This window comes from Zootoca vivipara, chromosome 5 (genome assembly GCF_965207765.1).
Source record: "Zootoca vivipara chromosome 5, rZooViv2.hap1.1, whole genome shotgun sequence".
NCBI classification, from domain to species: domain Eukaryota; kingdom Metazoa; phylum Chordata; class Lepidosauria; order Squamata; family Lacertidae; genus Zootoca; species Zootoca vivipara.
In genome coordinates, this window is record NC_142588.1 from 13334243 (window position 1) to 13355071 (window position 20829).

Sequence of the window (20829 nt, forward strand, 5' to 3'; positions counted from 1 at the left end):
TTGTGGTGAATATTAAAGAGTATGTAAATAACCAAGTGTAACGTTTGAACTATTTTTCCCTCCTCTTCTGTGCGTCTGGTTCCTAGGCAGTTGATGTGCGAATACAAAAAGACTACAAAGAGTTAAAAAACAAAGGCTAAAAGTCAGAAGTAAAGTAACATCTGCTGCTACTTTTATATCCATTTGCAACCGTAATATTTTTTTTTTGCATTAGAGTGTTACATCTATATTTTTGTAGCTGTTGTGGTTCAAAATATCTCAACATAAGCCCTAACAAGTTCTCTTGGTTACTGCAATCTCTGTGTCTTGCAATATGTTTTTTGAAGGCTTTCACTACACTGAGCTTCAAAGCATCCTATTGGACCTTAGCTTTTCTCCAAATAGACTTGCGGAGTCTCAGGGTTTGACCTGAAGTTTCAGAAATTTAGCCACCACCCTAAGCCGTTGGGCCCAGCCAGGCTCTATCCTTTGCATGATCTATGGCACATCATTTTAGACTCTGGGGAACCTGACAAGTTTTTCTTTCAAAAACACCACCCAAAGAATTGATTTCAAGAGCAAGCCCTATAAGGCCCAATTCCATGTTATGTCGCACCTATCAATCACTTTCATACAAGGCATATTTTAACCTGGAAGAATTATTTGCAATACAGTCATACCTTGGAAGTAGAACGGGATCTGTTCCGGAAGTCCATTCGACTTCCAAAACGTTCGAAAACCAAATCATGGCTTCTGATTGGCTGCAGGAAGCTCCTGCAGCCAATCAGAAGCCACAGAAGCCCTGTCGGACGTTTGGCTTCCAAAAATAGTTTGAAAACCAGAACAGTCACTTCCCAGTTTCTGATGTCTGGGAGCCAAAACATTCGGGAACTAAGCTGTTTGAAAACCAAGGTACGACTGTACTTGGACTAAAATATTTATTGCCTTGCCTTCAGGAAAGTATTGAAAGCAATGAGTTGTTGTTGTTGTTTAATGGGGGGCAGCCACTGAATAGTAGGGGGTCAGACAGAAAAATTGTATGGAAGTCTAGAAAGTTAAGCAAGAAATGGTGGAAAGCTGGAAGCTTTCTAGTTGGGTTTACTAGGTTTGCAGTGCACAATGTGCGTTTTTAAAGAAATCAATATTTGGATAAGGGAGGAGAATTGAATGATTCCGCTAAGACAGAAAAAGGACTTGAGAGCACTGTCTGTTTGTAAAGTGGGGACAAAGAATGCAAATTCTCATGTGTGGGACAGTTGCACATTCCTGCATTGCAGGGGACTGGACTAGATGATCCTCGGGATCCCTTCCAACTGATTATTTGACAGCTCTCGAGGGAATTCTCTGGCTGGCATCATGAGTGAGGGTGATAAAGAGGGTATAGAGAAAAGGCTGCCTCACCTGGAAATATGCCCCTCATTTAACAGCCTAGAAATGCTGTTCATTGTCACTGATAACCTGGTAGTTCAAAAGCACAGAAACATTTAATGGCAAGAATCTTGATTGAGTGCAGAATTAAGACATCTGACTGATCCTCATAAGCACACCAGTATTCAGGAAAATGCAAAACTCAGAATGTCTTCAGTGACCTTCTTGAGCAGCTTTAACTCAGCTGTATGGCAGATGACATTTCCTTTTTATCAAGACAAACTAAATACGTTGGTAACTGTAAACATTATGCTTCTGTGCATGAGCCAACCCCTTAGTTTGCAAGAGCATCCAAATGTCTGCTGAGCACTGGAAGCAACACAAAGCTTCTGTTTGGAAGTCTTTTGGTCTAAGGAAGATGAACAGAAAAAGAGAGGGACAGCAGGAGGACCTGGCTGGATCAAATAAAGTGGCAGCAACTGTCTGTGATGGAGGGAACGTGGACCTGTACATTACATAGAAGATTGTCACAGCAAGGCAGTGCCAAATGCCAAGTGGCAGAACAATATGGCAGGCCATTATTGTGGTACAGATAGATAGATCACAATAGCCTTGATGTGCTATTTTTCTATTTACAAGGTGGTTATTAAAACTTTGGGGGTTCTTTTAAAAATGTGGGGGAGCATTCAAAAATGGTATTTCCCACTTGTGGTATGAAATAATACATTATTATTATTATTATTATTATTATTATTATTATTATTATTATTACGCCATCCATCTGGCTGGGTTTCCCCAGCCACTCTGAGCGGCTCTCAACAGAATATTAAAAACACAATAATGCATTAAGCATTAAAAACTTCCCTAAACAGGGTTGCCTTCAGATGTTTTCTAAAGGTCAGGTAGTTGTTTATTTCCTTGACATCTGATGGGAGGGCGTTCCACAGGGCGGGTGCCACTACCGAGAAGGCCCTATGCCTGGTTCCCTGTAGCTTCACTTCTTGCTGTGAGAGAACCACCGGAAGGCCCTCAGAGCTGGACCTCAGTGTCCGGGCTGAACGATGGGGGTGGAGATGCTCCTTCAGGTATACTGGGCCGAGGCTTTTCTGGGCATATCACATCCCTGCTACCTGGGGTGGAGCAGGCATGGATTACCAGTGTCAGGGTTAGGAGCAGCTTTTAGCATCTTCTCTACCACTGCCCTTTAGCATTTGTTTTCCATCGCTGTATGAGCTAAGGAAGACGTTAGGTCCTATTTTGCAGGGAAAGGGTGTGTGAGAGAAAGCTGCCAACAGGACCAACTGAAGCTGTCAAACTATGTGGACATTTGGTCATCTGTAATTGGGATCAGTTTTGTTCTGGTGTCTCATGGCAAACACACTTTGAACTGGAAGGGAAATATTTTTCCTTTTGTTTGTTTACAGAACTTTTGTAGCATAGCTGAATTATAAAATTTCTCTAAAGCTGCTAAAGCATGACAGTGCCCTTTTAAGTGCTGAACCCTAGCAAGCTTAAGCTTCTGCGAAATCCAGCATTTTGCACAGTTCAGAAGCATGTGCCTTTGGGTTGCCTGTCTTAAAGTGCTCAAACCTTCCCTCTTACTAGTTCCTATATTTCTGCTGTAATTTGGCTTCCTGATTCCGGGTATGATCTCCACATCCGGCCTAGATCAGTGGGATGGCTCTTCTTTCTGTACTGGCTGAATAAAAGCTTTTGCTTTCTTTGTCCAGGAGAGCTACACTATCCAGCAGCTATTATTCAGCTGGCAAAGTATGTTGAACCCGTGTTGGGAGATCTTTTAAGGTGTGCATCGAAGCCTTAAAGTGTGCTTTGTGCTTTTCCAGCAAGATCTTCATTTTCTGCCTCGTTCTCTAGGTTGGAGTTTGCACACTGCAGAAAAACACATTTGGTGTGCCAGAGAGATACATTACTAGAACGCATTGCCACTGGTGGTGCTTCAGAAATATATCTTGGCCAGGCTTATAATATCTGCTGCTTCTGGGTTTGTTGTTGTTAACACAACTTCTCTACAGCTTCCTTATGCTTCTTCTGTTTTTCAACAGCCCTTTCAAATATTATTTATAAAAGAGGTTTCCCCCCCCCCCTGGATATCATGTCAGAGCCCTGAAATACATCCCTTAAATGTTCGCATTGCTCTGAGGAACTTCATTATTTATCAGCTGCTAGCTAGCTTTGTGTCATTCATTAAATATATATAGCTTTTTCTGTTCTAAAGATCTTCATGAATGAAGCATGGCAGGGTTGGGGGGAAGCGGAGAGCAAAGGATGTTTTAGCTATGGTCTCTTTCCTTCCAAGTGAAGATAAAGTGCCAAAGAGATTAGCTCAACACTGGCGTCTGATTTGACTCTGAGGATCCTCTTATTGCAGCTGTATAAAGCGTTGAAAATAAAAATTCAGCCTTTTGACTGACAGCCTGTTTCCCCTGGTATAATAGCTGAACTTTCTGATGAAGCATCTGTCTTGACTTGGAAAGGGCTGGCTGTCATTCCAGCTTCCCGCTTATGGCCGTGCTTGGCAATTTGTGTCATTCTTAACCCACCAAGATAAATGCCATATCTCGAGCCAGGCTTCTCCGAGGCCTCTTGGTCTCTGTAACTGGCCTTCCATAAACTAAATATTGCCAAATTATATGCTTTCGGTGGATTTTTCTCTGTCATATTTGAAAGATCCTTATTATTTTGATAAATGTTTTGGCTGTACAGCGCTATGGATTTTCTAATCCAGTTATCGCCATTTAGAAGCTGCCTCTCCTTTTAAAGATTCCAGCCACATTTAAAGATACAGTATTAGCAAGTGGGACCTCACACACAGGAGGAGGAGGAGGAAGAGAGCTTTTCCTGCTGTGGGCTCCAGACAGCATTGTAGCTTTGGGAGCTGGGAAAGGAATAAATAACACCTTTTTACTTCCCACCCCACAGCCTTCCTATGCTGTGCTCTGTAAGCACTTAATTGCTCTGTTGGGGGGGGGGCGTCTGGGAAGGATGTCCTTGTTCCTTCCTCCTGTAACATCTCAGTCTACTGCAATTTTGATGACAGACTCCTTCGTTCCGGATAGCCGCATTGTAGTCTAGTCCTGGCGTCCCCTTTGTTGGGGGTAGAGGCTTCCCAGTCCTAAATCTGGAATCACCAAATACTTCCGCCCACCCGCACAGAAATGAGAATTGCAGAATCAGATTCCATTTCCAAATGAACGGGAGAACTCTTATGCTGCTATAACAGGGTAATTATTTTTAAAATCACTGTGCTTGCCTCCCCCATCACTTCAGCTCTGGCCTTCCCACCCTTCCCATCAGGGGTGGACTTTCAGATTCCAGCAGAGACCTGTACGAGGCCAACATCCCCACACACCTCTTGCTCTCCGTTCTGTATGTGCCCTTCCATTGTCACAAGCCCACCTTCGCTCCTGGTGCCGAACTTCCGATGCCCAAAGCCAGTCACCTTTTTCATTTTGCTTGGACTGTGTGACACCCCACTCCTTGAATCTGTACATGGGGTTCCTGTCAGCTTCCTGGTCTGACCCAGACTCCTTGTCCTTACTTGCAAAGCCCTTTATACCCTTTCCCTTCCTTTATTCTGATATAGACTGTTGTCCGTCCAGCTCCATCTCTGTCATCTCCCCAGAGGTCTCCTGCCCCCTTAATGGCTCCACCTTTTCTCCCACACTGACCTTATACATAGAATTGCATTATGCAGCGGCCTCTCTCTTCCTTTAAACTTCTCCCTAACTCCCTTTAACCACCATCCCCATCCCAAACTAAGACTAAGTAGGTGCAGAGCAGGCTTCCTCAAACTCTGCCCTCCAGATGTTTTGAGACTACAGTTCCCATCATCCCTGACCACTGGTCCTGCTAGCTAGGGATCATGGGAGTTGTAGGCCAAAAACATCTGGAGGCCAAGTTTGAGGAAGCCTGCAATAGAGCCATGTGTGCATTGCTTTCCCATTTGACTTTGTTCTGTTGCCACAGCTACATCAAATTTTATATTTTCTGCTCTCCTTGTGTAACTGTTGAATGGATAGCAAAATGTGGGGGAAATCTTTTAAAATGTTGTGTTTGGGTCAAACTCGGCTAGGAAAGAGGCATTTACTATTTAGCATGCGGTCCATTTGATATAAGCAATGATCTCATTGTGCTTTTTTTTTCATTCTTGGAGATGAAAAATATTGATATTGAGTAAAAATATTGACGCGTCTCAGGCTGTTTGTTCCAGCTTTCCGGACTCCTGCAGAGTATTTTATAACAACCTTATTGATGGGCCTCTTTACCCAGCTCTCTAGGTTTAACTGAGCTGAGTCGATTTGCCACCACAGCTTCAAGTAGCTGTTACAGAACAAGCAAGACATCCTAATAAAGCTGTAAGTGTGTTTGCTCAAACATGGTATTGATTTCACTTGGTGAGGGGGAAGCAAGTCCTTAGCATGGTGTCAGGGCGGATGAGCCAAACTGCAGTTTTTCATTGTTGTCTGTCGTGGATGTGGAAAGCTAAGTGAAGCTGCCAGGGGATGAGTTAGAATTGCAAGAAATTTAAGGTCATATCGAACACTGCATGCATGGAGTTCTGCTTGTGCAAACAGACTTCCCCTTCCTCTCTCCTCCCCATGTGCCCTCAAAATCTGCTCCAGTTGGTCCTGCAACTATGCGGAGCAGATTTTAAGGTTGTGGAGGGCAGGGGGAGAAGATGAGAGGAAGGGAAAGTTCTGTTGCCCTAGTGGAACAGCTTTTTCTTTCTTCTTTGGCGATCCCTCGTCGCCGAGTAAGATTATCTCCCAAAATAGGGTTGTAGCAGTGAGTCCGTAAGTGACTGTGGAGGCCAGTTCTGGATCCACACATCCTTCCACAGTGGGAACATAGGTTTCTGGGCAGGAGTTGATCATGATGAGGGTTTGCCAAGCGTGCCTTCTTCTTGGCACATTTCTCCCTTCCTGAGTTTGAGTGTCTTCAAAGCCCATGACACCTTTGGGAAAGGCTGTTCTCCCATTGGAGCGCTTGCAGGCCAGTGTTTCCCAGTTGTCGGTGTTTGTACTACATTTTTTTAGATTTGCCTTGAGAAAGTCTTTAAACCTCTTTTGTTGACCACCAGCATTGATATAATCCTTAAGCTGTAAAATCTGCTAACTACACGGCTCTTGAGTTGGGGCTGGTGAGGGAAGGGATGGTTTGCAGTGGTTTCCACTTACGTCTTGGATTCAGTCAGTCAACCAGCTACAAATCCACCTGACAGTTACCTTGTCCAGCCCACATTTTACCAACTCCGCAAGAATATCATGGGGGACTTCTCCCCAGTGTTTATTTTGTCCAACAACAAAATGTTTTCTGGGATAAAGTTATTTGCAAAGAGGGATGTGGGTTTGGGATCTTTGATGTCACACAAAGTACAGCAGGATAGAGATCAATGGCAGCTGGAAATATTTGCTGGGTACCATGCCAAGTTAACATTTGGAGATGCTTGTCAAATCAGCAGGAGGCAACCTTGGGCTTCACAACAAATCAGGACAGAGGATGAGTGAATGACAGCAAAATAAAATGAGCTCCATATATATTTTTCAGGTGCACATTTTGCCCAGGGGTCCATTGGAATTCCCCCTTTTTAATTGTGTTGAAACCATGCGCAGAGAATTCAGACGTCACTCATACAAACATACAAACTCTGGGGGCACCTTTAGTCCAAAGTCACTCACAGCCATTCGTATTAAAGTAATTGGAGGGGAAGCACAGGTTTGCATTCCACCTTTTAGAGAAGAGAGAGGGCCCTTTAAGAAATAGAAGATCTATTCCAACTCTTTGAAAATCCATGGACCGAATTGCCAAATATGTGGCAAACCTCAAGTCCTACCCCAAACATGGTCCAATTTACTTCAGCAGGGCGAATCCGGAATGTTTAATGTTAAAAGTTATTTGCCATTCCTAGTGGCATGAAATTAGATGCCAAGTTGCATCTTTTAAAACACTAAAAAGAAAGCAAGTTTTGATTCAGAGTAGCCGGGCCTGGGTCTGATAAAGGCAAATCGGCCATAATTTTTGGCTGCCACGGCCGCCATCTGCCACACAATTAAATCGTTGACATTGCATCGTGTTGGTGTTAGTTGGTTTGTTCACTGATTAAGATGGCAAATCGTCTGCGTGAAGCTCTGAGTGCCTGACCACCTAACTGCAGTTGACCTGCCTCGTGGGCAGCCCATCATCCATGCCAGCGACTCTGAAAGTCTTCCAGAAATCAGAGCGCTATTAGCAAAGAGCTGGGGGATGATTGAATATCACAGCAGCACCTTCATAAATAACACATGGCTGGCTGGGGTGAGCAGCTGTTTCCACCAAATGTGATGCAAAATGCCAGTGAGAGCATTCAAAGGTGGTGGCAATGGTTTCATATTTAGTACATTGTCTTTTTAACAACAAAAAGAAAACGTTTGAGTCCTTTGCAGCTTGAACTTTTCAAAGATCTGTCATGTAAACAAGGCTAAAGCCCCATTTCATGGGCTGGCATGAATGTTTCTTCTTCTTTTTTAAAAAAGTATTTAAGGAAGCAGAAACAGGGGTGCAGAAACGCATTAAACTATATGCAATTGATGGAAAAGATTTATTACAAATTGACAAACACCAGCAGCTTTCTCTATCAAAGCCGAATTCATTTGGCTTAGGGTCTTCCTTTATAAAAAAATATTTTTTCTATTCCTCTTTTGGCCTAAAAGTAAACATCTTTTGACAGCAATGGCAAAACATTTTTCAGCCAAACAGTCTTGCCAGAACTCCAGGCTTTTTATTTGATTTTTAACTGTTAGGTCTCATAATTTGAACCATCTGAGCTTTCACATTTAATGTAAAAAAAAAAAAAAACCCACCGTAAAAATTCTTGTTTATAATTTGCTTTTTTATTTAAAAGCATGGACTGGGGGCTGAGCTTCCTCAACAGAGAGGCTCCCTGTGTGATTGAGAACCTTGGAAATGGGAGCCCAGCTGCCAAAGTTCAGGCCCCTTATATGTAACACCCTACAGAGCCAGCAGCAGCTAAACACCAGAGCCAGGATCTTGCCCAGGATTTTCACCCACACAGATATGAATAGAATTACAACAGCTCTTCCATATGCAACACCTGGGAGGGGTGGCCATCTTTGTCTTCCCACTATTCCTAGCAGACTTGGAAACCTATTGGGACAGGCAAAAGGAGCTGAGGTTGAGATCAGAATCTTGGAAATGGGTTAAAATACGGATAATTATCCGTTAAAGATCTCTAATGCAAACACACACGCACACTGCACCTCTCACGGCACTACAGTTGGAAAGGATTCCCGGAAAAGTTGAGCACCTATGCAACCAGACCTCCGATTGCCGGGGTGGGCTGTTCATTAAAGAGTTGTGGGCTGGAAGAGTCTTATTTCTAGATGTCGTGAGGAATGGCTGTTGTGTTTTCAGTCTGTAAGATCCTTCCCACCCTTTGCTATTTTTGTATATGTTCTTGAGCACTGGCCAAAATGGGACACACAAACACACACTTACTTTTCATCTTTGAGGGAGAGGGGAGAGCAGAACTCTTCCTGTTCTTTGCCAAACTCTGTTTTCTGTGTCTGTGTGCGTTTGGCAACCTGCCTAATGCATTCTAGACACACTGACTCAGAAATTGCTGTTTTTATCTGCCTAATTTTTATATACATGCAAGGCACCACTAGCTCTTGAGCTTTAACCACCTAGAAACTTGCTGGCAAGCTTCAGGCCTTCCAGACAGTTGGGTTTCCGTGCCTGACGCTCTCTCTCTCTCTCTTGTATCCAGTGATTTGTCCTGTAAGAATGCATGTTAAGTTAACGGACAGCAGATTGTTTTCATTGTGCTACTCAGAAACCATCTGATTTTGTGCAGACATGCTGCTCCGATGTTGTCCGTAGGGAGAATGTCTTGCCACCGCTAGGAGGTGCCTGGCAACCTTAGGTAGAAGATGGTGCATCATTGAGATTCCTGTGGTCTTTACACTCGACCCAAAGTATTCTCCTCCTGTCCTGGGAATACTTTGTTCTCTTCCCAGCGATGGCAGCAGCCTTTCCTAGGCCCTCTGATCTACATTCATCGCAATCTCCATTGTTGTCTAGAAGAACGTTGTCAAAACAAACCTGTTTTGAATCTGCCCAAGTGACTGGCTCAAATTGGGAAGGGGACGGACGTTTCCTGTGTTCTTAGCATTGTGCTTCTCATGACTGCTTAATACTCAATAATTAACAGAAACCAGAAGCTTCTCTTAACAACAGGTTTCCTAATATTTCTGCAGAGCTTAATTCCTACTTTGGCTGCAACATCTACATTCAATGCCAGGTTTCAACCCTGGACTATATGAAGCAATAATAGGCAAAAATACAGTGAGCAGAGGTTTTTCCTGTCACTATTAACTGCAGAGAATCTATCTATCTATCTATCTATCTATCTATCTATCTATCTATCTATCTATCTATGATCAGAGGAAGGGGGTGTAATGGAGAGTGGTGGTATTACTGAACAGGCTTGAGTCTTGACATACCTCCCAATCATCACCCCACGCCCAAAATTAAGCACTACAATTTCTAGGCATCCTTAGGGTGCATATCCAAGATTGAAGCCCTTTGTCTGCATTAAGCGAACTTTCCCGTCTTCTGGTTGTCTGAATGGTAACATCCAACATCCGCCTCACAGTCGAGTAAGACCTAGAATGCAAGTCTTTCAAGGCTAACGCCGACCAACCGATCCATGGTAGTTCTCAGAATTCCAAGTCCACACACACACACACACACACACACACACACACACACACAAGGGGAAATCTCTGGGAGGAATTCAGCATTGTGCTCCCTTGTTCTGTTAGCGCAAGCATTTCCGCCGGCATAACAGAATGCTCTCTCCTCCCCCATGCACTGCTCTGGGGGACTGTCCAGACCCCACCCACCCTGAACCAATTTGCGCTAGAGCGGTGTTTCTCATACTTGGGTGTCCAGTTGTTTTTGGACTACAACTCCCATCATCCCTGGCCACTGGTCCTGCTCACTAGGGATGATGGGAGTTGTAGTCCAACAACAGCTGGGGACCCAAGTTTGAGAAACACTGTGTTGGTGGGATTCACTGTGCTGATTGCCACTAGAGCACCTACTTAGTTGACCTTTTGCCTTCCTCTCGTATACTAAATGTGTGAACGAGGTTAGATTTAAAATGTTTGAATGGATGATCAAGTGTCTGTGAGAACCATCCATCTGTGTGCAGTTATAGGGTTTTTCCACATTAGTTGTGGCTGGGACAAGCCTATTTTGTAAAACACTGCCACATTTCACGGCGTATTGGCTGTCTACCCTTGTCTTTGCTGCACTTTGGTTTATGTTTACATTTTTATAATATCACATGGTGATATTTTGCTAAAAGGGCAGCATCTGGGTTAAATGGCTTTTGTCATGTTGTAAATCTCAACCTCACATAAGCATGTAATGAAAGGGAGAAACCTAATGAGAAATGCATCCATATGACATGGGTTGAGGTGACACACACAGTGCGCCCAGACACTCATGCGGGAGGCCTGGGCTGAGAACTCCCCACTTAGTGGTGTCATAATAGGAAACAGATGTCACAAGTGTCACTATGACTGGCATTTTTGAGGAGATGCTGTAGGGGAAATGAGCAATGGAAAAGCCTGGTTCCTGGGCCATTTGGGAACATTAGAAAAAAGGTACCAATTAGTAGGCCAGAATCTATAGACTCTAATTTTAGAGAGTATTGCCAAAAGTAGGATGAGCCCTGGCTTAGTGAAAGCATTTACTGAGCACAAGTTTTATGGGAATATGAAGGATTCCTGGTAATGCATTGGGGATGTCATCTGACTTAGGCTGGGTCTTCCCTTCTTGTGGGTCTTGCCTCTCTTTGACCAAACTATGCCGTTGATGGAGGTTGAGGGGAAAGTATACAGTGGTACCTCAGGTTACAGACGCTTCAGGTTACAGACTCCGCTAACCCAGAAATAGTTAACCTCGGGTTAAAAACTTTGCTTCAGGATTAGAACAGAAATCATGCTGTGGCGGCAGCGGGAGGCCCCATTAAGTTCTTAACCCGAGGTACCACTGTATATGAAAAGAGACCGTGCCATCGTTGGGATGTGGTTTCCTTTTTCTAAACACGGGCATAATTGGTGGTCAGTCACTGTGTTGCATCCTGTAGTCTTCATAAAATCAGGTTTTGTCTTAAGTCTAAGGTGGTCATTCAAGAGTTCTGGCCTCCACACAGCCCATCACACTCTACAGCACCTTTTCTGACAGCCGTGAACAGTTGGAGGTAGAGAGGAGGTCTATTCTGGGACCTGGGAGTGAAATCTTATTAAATCTTCTATAGTGTTGCAGATACCATGGATTTATCTGCACATGGTCTGAGATTGCATGAGTGAGCCCATTCTTCAGTCACTCCAACTTCTGTACTTCCTATATAGAACAAACCATCGTTTGCTGTTACAACCAAACCTGCAAGCTACGGTTTCTGGTTGCTTTCCAAAGCAGATTTGGAAACTATGATTTAGAAATAGCTTCCAGTTCCGATTAGGAGGACAAGTGCACACTGTTTGGATGTAACAGCCAACAATGTTTTCTTCCTATTCAGTGCAAACCATTGGAGCATGTGAAGGAAGGAGAGGAAGGAATGCATGAGTCCATGACTTGCTCATTTGACTGCTCTCTATCACCCACATACTTGAGACTCTTTTTTCCCTTTCTTTAAATAGTTTGTATTTAAAATGTGATTTTTATTTTGTGTAGCTGTCTCTAGCTAGGGATGGATGAATGGATCAGCCAGTCATTCTTCTGTGTCAGTTTCCCATGCATATGTCCTTTCTGATCTAATTTTCCTTTCCATACTATAAGCCCACAACTTTTGTGGGGGTTAGGTTATATTCCAGGAATTGTAGGCTACCTAAAGCCGAAATGGTGTACAGTCAAAAACCCAATAGGTTCAATGGTGGGTGGGATTACTAAAGTCATTTTTGCTGGATCCCACCCCCTTTCCTCCCCATTTTATTTCATTTCATTTCTTGCCACATGTGTAAAGCTGAATGCACACAAGTTAAATGTGCATAAGTTGCCGACTTACTGTATTTTAAAAAGATGAACAAGAATCGTATTTATTTTTTAAAAAATATGCTTTTCAATGCATTTTCCTCTAAAATAATTGTGAGGGACGAGGGATACAGGGAAGTCCCTCCCATCTTAAGTTCCAGCCCATCCCCAAGCGCGGGAGAGAGTAAGGAGAGCTCTGCCTCCAGCGGAGAGTCAGGAAGTGGTGTCCGAGGCTCAGGCAAGGTTGTGGAGCCCAGGCCGCAGGTGGGACAGGAAGTTGGACGCACAGGGGGGAGGCCAATTCCCCCAACTCCCGAATTGCGACGCAAACGTAGGGGGAAGAGGTTGGGTCTGCCAAAGCTGTGGTGCTGGAAGAAAACGCGCCAATCGCCATTCGGGAGTTCAGACACCTCACCTTAAGGATGCATTTTTACTGCTCTGAACACTGTAAATAATCATCACTTAATAAAAACCTTAAAAGACCATGCTGGAGTCGTTACTCTAGAGTAGCCATACCAGGCCCTCTGACAGCAACTCCCGAATCTTTTTTTGGCTACTTTGGAGTGCAGCGATGAGCGCTCAAGAGGCTGAGCATTGGAGGCTGGAGGCCGAAGCAGCGAAGCAGGAGCTGCAGAACCTCACAGCGCACGCACAGCAGCAATTGCATGCCGCTCAGGAGGAAGCGCGAGGGGCGCAGGAGGAGCTGAACAAGCTGGTGGACCAGGTGAGGACAAAAGAGGAGACTGAGAAACAGCTAAGGGTGATGGTTTTGGACCTACAGAAAAAGTTGGAAGAGGAGAAAGCCGCTAGAGGTGGGGGGGTGCCCCAGCCGCAGCTAGTCCAAGTGAGAAGGGGACAGAGCCTAGTCACCAAGTTTAGCGGCGACCCTAGGGAGTACCTAGGATTCGAGACAGAAATAAATTATGCGCTGGAATTGCATGCAGCAGAATTCCCAGATGACGCGCACAGAGTCTCCTTTATCATAGAGCATTTGACGGGGGCCGCCCGAGAATGGGTAAGACCGCTCATCGCGCAAAAAAATCCTTGCATGAAGAACGCAAAATTATTTCTAGAAGCTTTAAAAATAATGTACGCTAGTGACAGTGAAATGGAGGCCACTAAAGAGGAGCTTCATAACTTAACACAAGGAAAATCGACAGTTAGGGACTACTGGGCGAGATTCACCATGCTGGTGCACAAACTGGGGTGGGATCTGCAAAGTGAGCCAGTGAAATCAGCCTTCTACATGGGTTTGCACGCAGACGTTAAGGATGAGCTGGCAAGAGGTCCCAAACCGCGAACTATGGATGAGTTAAGCAAAGCGGCGCTAGCGGTGGGGGTGAGACAGGAATCCAGATGGAATGACAAACAAGCGACGCGCGCAGCAAAACCTTGGTTCCCATGCTCCCAGGACAGACCACATCACCAAACCCCACCCCAGGGCCCGCCCCCACACCCGCCCAGGTCAAGCCCAGAGCCGGAACCGATGGAGATCGGAGGAGCACGCGCGCGGGCTTTTCAAACCCCGGCGGGGCCAAGACGCAAGGAGGGAAGAGGCGGGAATTGCTTTCTCTGCAACTCCCCCCGGCATCGCGTCAGAGACTGCCCTCATCGCAGAGAGTGGCAAGGAAAGGCGGGAACGGTTGTACCTTCCCCCACTGAAGCAGCACCACAGCAGGGAAACGAGACAGCCTGGCTGCAGGAGACAAGGGGGAGCGGCCAGGCACAGTCAGCAGACAACAGCCCCCGCCCGCCCACCCGCACAGAGAGGAGCACAGCCAGCCCACCCCTCCCAGAGCAGGAGTGGTTCTAGAAGTCACGCTCACGCTCCCAAATGGCTATCCCCTGACAGTCCTCGCCTTAATTGACAGTGGTGCCTCCGCCAACTTCTTCTCGAGAAACTTTGCGGAGGAGCACCAGATCCAACTTCTGCAGCTGGATTTTCCCCTGCACATGGCCACCATTGACGGCAGAGAGCTGCTGGGAGGGGCCATCACGCATCAAACCCCCCCCCCATGAGAATGACGGTGGGAAGGCACTCAGAGACACTGGCTTTCAACGTCACAACCATCTCAGACCCCCCCATCGTCTTGGGCATGAGCTGGCTGACGCGCCACGACCCCTCCATAAGTTGGCACCAGAGATGCATCACTTTTGGATCGGACTTTTGTCTGGAACATTGCATGCAGCACCAACCAGGGGAGGGGCCTCCGATAGCCACGGTGGCCACCATGCACGTCAAAGGGGGTGAGGCAATACCCAAGCCGTACTGGGACTTGCAGGAGGTCTTCAGCGAAGCAGAGTCCGACCACCTACCCCCACACAGGCCTTTTGACTGCCAGATCAACCTGGTGCCAGGGGCAACTATACCCCCAGCCAAGCTGTACGCCATGTCAGATCAGGAACTGGAGGATCTGCGCGCTTTCATCGACAAGAACCTCAAGCGGGGGTTCATCAGAGAAAGTAAGGCAGCAGGGGGCAGCCCGGTCTTCTGGGTGGACAAGAAAGACACGCAACAGCGCCGTCTTGTGGTGGATTTTAGACGGCTGAATTCGGTGACAGAGCCAGTGGCTTTCCCCATGCCCAGAGTGGATGATCTCCTGACAGCGGCACGCAGGGGCAAGATCTTCACCAAGCTCGACCTAAGAGGGGCGTACAACTTGATTAGGATCCGGGAGGGTGATGAATGGAAAACCACGATGTTCACGCCTCTGGGCTCTTTTGAATATCTGGTGATGCCCTTCGGGTTGCAAGGGGGCTCAGCATGCTTCCAGGCCTTCATGCACCACGTCCTGGGGTCCCTCCTCTTCAAGAACTGCTTGGTCTTTCTGGATGACATCCTTATCTACTCCAATGACCCAGTGCAGCATGTGAAGGATGTCAGGGAGGTGTTGCAGCGCCTGAAGGACAACCACCTGTATGTGAAGCTGGAGAAGTGCAAGTTTCACACCAAAGAAGTGGACTTCCTGGGCTACAAGCTGTCAGACAAGGGGCTGGCGATGGACAAGGACAAGGTGCAGGCCATCCTGGACTGGCACAGCCCCAGGACGCGCAAAGATGCCCAACGCCTACTAGGCTTCGCGAACTTCTACAGGAAGTTCATCAAGAACTTCTCTCGCGTCACGGCTCCTATCACCGACTGCCTGAGAGGCAAGCAGAAGTTCCGGTGGACACCAGAGGCGCAAGCAGCGTTCGAAAGCCTCAAGAGGGTATTCGCTTCAGACCAGCACCTGTTCCACGTGGTGCAGGATGCGCCCCTACGCCTGGAGACAGATGCTTCGGACAAGGCTCTGGGAGCGATTCTGTTGCAACTGGACGCCAACAGAGAGTGGAGACCCTGTGCCTTCTTCTCCAGGAAGCTGACCCAGCCGGAACGCAACTACACAGTGTTTGACAGGGAACTTCTCGCGATCCACGCTGCGTTCCAGCACTGGCGACACTTCCTGGTGGGCGCCAAACACCCCATCCAGGTGTGCACAGACCACAAGAACCTGGAGTTCTGGAGAACTGCCAGGGTGCTCAACCAGCGGCAGATACGGTGGGCAGAGTTCTTCTCGAACTTCAACTTCTCCATCCACTACATCCCGGGAGAGCAGAATGTCAGGGCGGATGCCCTCTCCCGCAAGCCAGAGTACATGGAGGAGGAGTTGCCACCGGCACCCAGGCATATTTTCCCCCCATCAGCATGGTCCTGCGGAGCAGCAGTGGTGAGCGAGGCAGAACTCACAGCACTGACAGCAGCTGATGAATTTGCCACCCGCATCTTCAGAGAACTGAGAGGGGGGGGAGCAGGCCAAAGACTTTGAGGAAAGGAGGGGTTTGCTTTTTTACAAGGGAGCCCTGTACCTGCCAACCAAACAGCTGAGAGGTAAGGCCCTCAAGCAGATGCACGACAACCCAACGGCGGGTCATTTTGGAAGGGACAAAACCACTCACCTAGTCATGAGACACTTCTGGTGGCCAGGGGTGCGGGAGGATGTTCGGGATTATGTAAGGGGATGTGACACCTGCCAGCGAGCAAAGGTGGTCAGAGCGCCACCAGCAGGTTTGCTGGAGCCCTTAGCCACACCGCACAGGCCGTGGGAAGTAGTGTCCATGGACTTCATCACAGACCTGCCGTCGTCCAGGGGCAAGACCGCAGTGTTGGTGGTGGTGGACCTCATGTCCAAAATGTGCCATTTTATACCGTGTGCCAGGGCGGTCTCGGCAGAAGAGACGGCCAAACTGTTTGTTGACCACGTATTCAGACTGCATGGATTGCCTTTAAGGGTTATTTCGGATCGTGGCCGCCAATTTGTTTCCAGGTTCTGGCGGCGGCTCATGAACCTCCTGCAGGTGGAGGTCAGCTTGTCGACGGCTAGGCACCCGCAAACCAATGGACAGGCGGAGCGGGTCAACGCCATTCTGCAGCAGTACCTGAGATGTTACGTCAGCCAGAGGCAAACGGACTGGGTGGATCGCCTGCCACTGGCAGAATTTGCCTACAACAATGCGGTGCACGTCTCCACAGGGGTGTCGCCCTTTAAGGCCAACTACGGGCGCGACCTCAGATCTTTCCCGGAGAGGGAGGGGGAGGAGGAGGAAGAGGGCCCACAGGCAGAGGATTGGGCAGAGGACCTGGAGACGGTGCACCAGCAGCTCAGAGAACACTTGGAGAGGGCCAAGGAAGCGTACAAGAAGGGGGCAGATCGCCACAGGCGACCGGGAGAGGTCATCAGGGTGGGGGACAAGGTTTGGTTATCCTCGGAAGGTCTTCCCACCAGGGGGCGATGCAAGAAGTTAGCACCCAGGAGGCTGGGCCCCTTCAAGGTCACGCAACAGGTCAACCCGGTAGCCTTCAGGCTAGCACTGCCGGAGGACATGAGAGTGCACCCAGTGTTTCATAGATCGCTGCTGTCGCCGTACAGGGAAAGTACCAGGTTCAGGGACAGCGATCAGCCTCCAGAGGGAGGGGGGGAGACGGGAGACGCCCGACAGCTCAATGAGGCAACTGAGATTTTAGACTCAAGGAGAGGGGTGAGAGGACTGGAGTACCTGATAGCATGGGAGGACACTCCGCCGTCCCACAATGAGTGGATACCAGCCACAGAAGTACCTGAGGAATTTTTAGTGGAAGAGTTCCACGCCCTGTTCCCCCACAGGCCCAAGCCCTGGCACATGGAAAGGGAGGGAGAGGGGGAGGGGCAGGAGGAAGGGATAGCAGGCAGCAGCTCTCCATGGAGATGGGAAGCGGAATTTGAGGACACGGAAGAAGAGGTGTGGGTTTCACCGAGGTCAACGACGTCAGAGGCAGGAGAGGACTGGCAGAACATTTTTACTCCCACCAGCTCTGACGCCACTGACTTCTTGGGATTCCCGTCTTCTCAGGGGGAAGGAGAAAGATCGCAGGATTGGGGGGAAATTTTTACACCCACAGGCTCGGATGCCACAGACTTCTTGGGGTTTCACTCGTCCCCAGCAAGCGGAGAGCCACTAGGAAGGGGGGGAGAGGAGCCTGGGAGGGGGATGGATGTGAGGGACGAGGGATACAGGGAAGTCCCTCCCATCTTAAGTTCCAGCCCATCCCCAAGCGCGGGAGAGAGTAAGGAGAGCTCTGCCTCCAGCGGAGAGTCAGGAAGTGGTGTCCGAGGCTCAGGCAAGGTTGTGGAGCCCAGGCCGCAGGTGGGACAGGAAGTTGGACACACAGGGGGGAGGCCAATTCCCCCAACTCCCGAATTGCGACGCAAACGTAGGGGGAAGAGGTTGGGTCTGCCAAAGCTGTGGTGCTGGAAGAAAACGCGCCAATCGCCATTCGGGAGTTCAGACACCTCACCTTAAGGATGCATTTTTACTGCTCTGAACACTGTAAATAATCATCACTTAATAAAAACCTTAAAAGACCATGCTGGAGTCGTTACTCTAGAGTAGCCATACCAGGCCCTCTGACAATAATCTTGTGGGGTGGGGTTGTTTTGCAAAACAGGTATTTTTGTGTGCGTCTTTTTAAAATCAAAATGGCACAGCAAAATTCAAAGCGGCACCCACTCCATTTCATAGTTGTATATTCCAGTCTGCATAAAAGTCTGGGACTGGTGAAGTAGGCTGGTTCAAGTTTAAAATGTGGACTGAAGTCAGATGTTTCAGCTGATCCCACTGGTCTTCCCTCTTCCTGGGTCTTTTCTTCCTGGGTATCTGCTGAAGAGCCCCAAACTGCGTGGCCTGGCATTCAGAGGATGGACGAAGCGCTAGTCTAGCTGTAGTTAGCTACCAAAGCATGTAGATGCCTCCGACTCCAAAAAACAAGTTGATGTGAGTGTCAGGCTTAAGAACGGTCGCCTTCCAACCACCGCCTCCCAGCACGTTCCTGGGTGGTCCCCAGCCCTCTCTCCATAATGCCTCCTTTCCCTCTCCTCCTGCAGGCTTCCTCTCGCAGCTTGTCTATGACCGGCCGCTGACTGAGTGCATCCGCGCAGGACACTACGCCGCCAGCGTGATCATAAAGCGTTCTGGCTGCACCTTCCCAGAGAAGCCCGACTTCCACTGATACTTGGGCAACCTCCGAGAGTCAAGAGGAGACACTGCCTGCCTTCCCTCCATTGACCCCTTTCCCCAGCTGCCCTGCACTGAGTCTTCTGTACTTTGGATTCACTTTTACCTTTCGCACATCTCTGTATGAGTGCCCTTTCCCTGTCTCCAGCACAACGGTGTCTTGCACGTTTTGCATTGAGGGGCCAGGCTCTGTTCGGCTTGACACTTTTGTACTCCCTTCGTACAGTTCCTAGGAGCAACTCTGTAGGAAAACACCTGCCCCTGTTTAGCTGTGATGTGAGCTCTTCTAATATAGTCGTCTGGTATATTCTACCCTGACCCAATCCTGCTCGGCTTGAGCAGGTGAGAAATCCTCAAAAACTTTAATTGGCCTAAGACTGAATTAACAGCAATGTACTCATGCGAGGAATTGCACTGTTTGCTCCTGTGTGTGCTATATTCACACACACACAGGGCTTCTTCCTGCTTCCACTGCATGACATAGGAATTTGCCCATGTTTCAGGGAGCTAACCCAAGGCTGTGTGGTCCAGAGCAAGCTTGCTGAATTTGGGAGGTTTAGGATTAGGCTTCTAAGTAAACACAGGATCTTGTAGATTGGGGGCAGGGGGCTCATTTCTTCCAGGGCAAGATCAGGGTATTCTTATGGTATAAATAAAAGCCCATAACAGGATATTCTCTTGTTGCGAGCTGAAGGATGCATCTCAAAGCAGATAATATTATACATTTGTGAAAGTGTGAAGTACAGAAATATTCGTGCAGATTTTCTCATCAGGATATGCCAAAATGGAATCTTTTTATTTCAACGCACAGTTTTAAGACAAATAATGTACTTCAAGTAAGTGAGAGATCTTTTATTTGTATGTATGACAGTATTCAAGAGGAGATGTTCCAAAAATGTCATTCATTACTATGTAATTTGATACGGATAAATAAAACAATTGTGATACAGTTGTTCTCTGGCTTTTCATTTGTGTGACCTTATGACAGAAAGTAGAGTGAGTTAGCATATCAAATGTGTTTTTTTTTAATTTTGTTTTAATTTGTGTGTGTGTCCCTTTGATGCTGAGAACAGCTTCATCATTTAGAAAGAAGGGGGGAAGAGGTTGGGTGTTATTTATCAAGAACTACAAACTTTCCAATAAAAAACACCCCCAGCAAATACAGAGACAGTTCAACTGTATCAGTAATTCATATCTAGGGGTTGTCCCTGGAGTACAAACTAAAGGTCTTAGTGGCTTTATAATGGATTATATTTTTAAGCCAGGACCATATGGTGAGGTCTGTCTCTTTCAATTCCCTCGCCAAAGGCAAGGTGCTAGAGGGTGTGGAATATTACCGTATTTGGTGGCAAACACTCTTAGTGGCAGAGTCAAAAGGGTACATTTAAGAAGCAGCTCTTGAAAAGTGCAAATCCGAGGTATATACGGTTACCAAAACAGCTTGAATCACACACTACAAAGAAATCTAGCTTTTCCCCTTGTCTCTACCTCCATTTATACCAAAATTCTGTGTTTAAAATGTCAGCACAGAGAGAAAAAGAACTTCAAAATTGGATATATAAACAAGGGCAGCCTGCACCATCTAGTCAGTGCTCCCACCGAATTTTCTGTTTCCAACTCTACCTGTATCTGTTAGCTATCTCTGGCCACTGAGCATCCACTGACCACATTCAGTCCTCATGAGGTTGGTGTGCTCCCCCACTCAAAAGATTTTTTTCCTCCCTAATGTTCTTTTGTATTTCTGCAAACTTCGGGGCTTCCCAACCGTGCTAATACCTCCCCCTTGAGTGTGGGTGGTTCTGTTTTGGCTATGTAAGCAACAGCCTGGACAGCCAACATTGAGCGTGGTTCTTTAAATGCTGGGCTGCCATGAAAAAGTGGTATTCTGATGTC

The 20829-nt window shown here is 47.3% G+C and overlaps 1 protein-coding gene across 2 annotated transcripts in view; it reads left to right on the plus strand.

Annotated features, from left to right (window-relative positions):
* The window catches only part of ADK (adenosine kinase), a 180025-nt gene extending 160137 nt beyond the window's left edge, over positions 1-19888 (plus strand). For both annotated transcript variants that reach the window (XM_035138686.3, XM_035138687.3), the window contains exon 11: positions 18807-19888. In XM_035138686.3, the coding sequence (XP_034994577.1) occupies positions 18807-18931 (125 nt within the window). In that variant the 3' untranslated portion in view covers positions 18932-19888. The remainder of the gene's footprint in view (positions 1-18806) is intronic.
* The last annotated feature ends 941 nt before the right edge of the window (positions 19889-20829 follow it).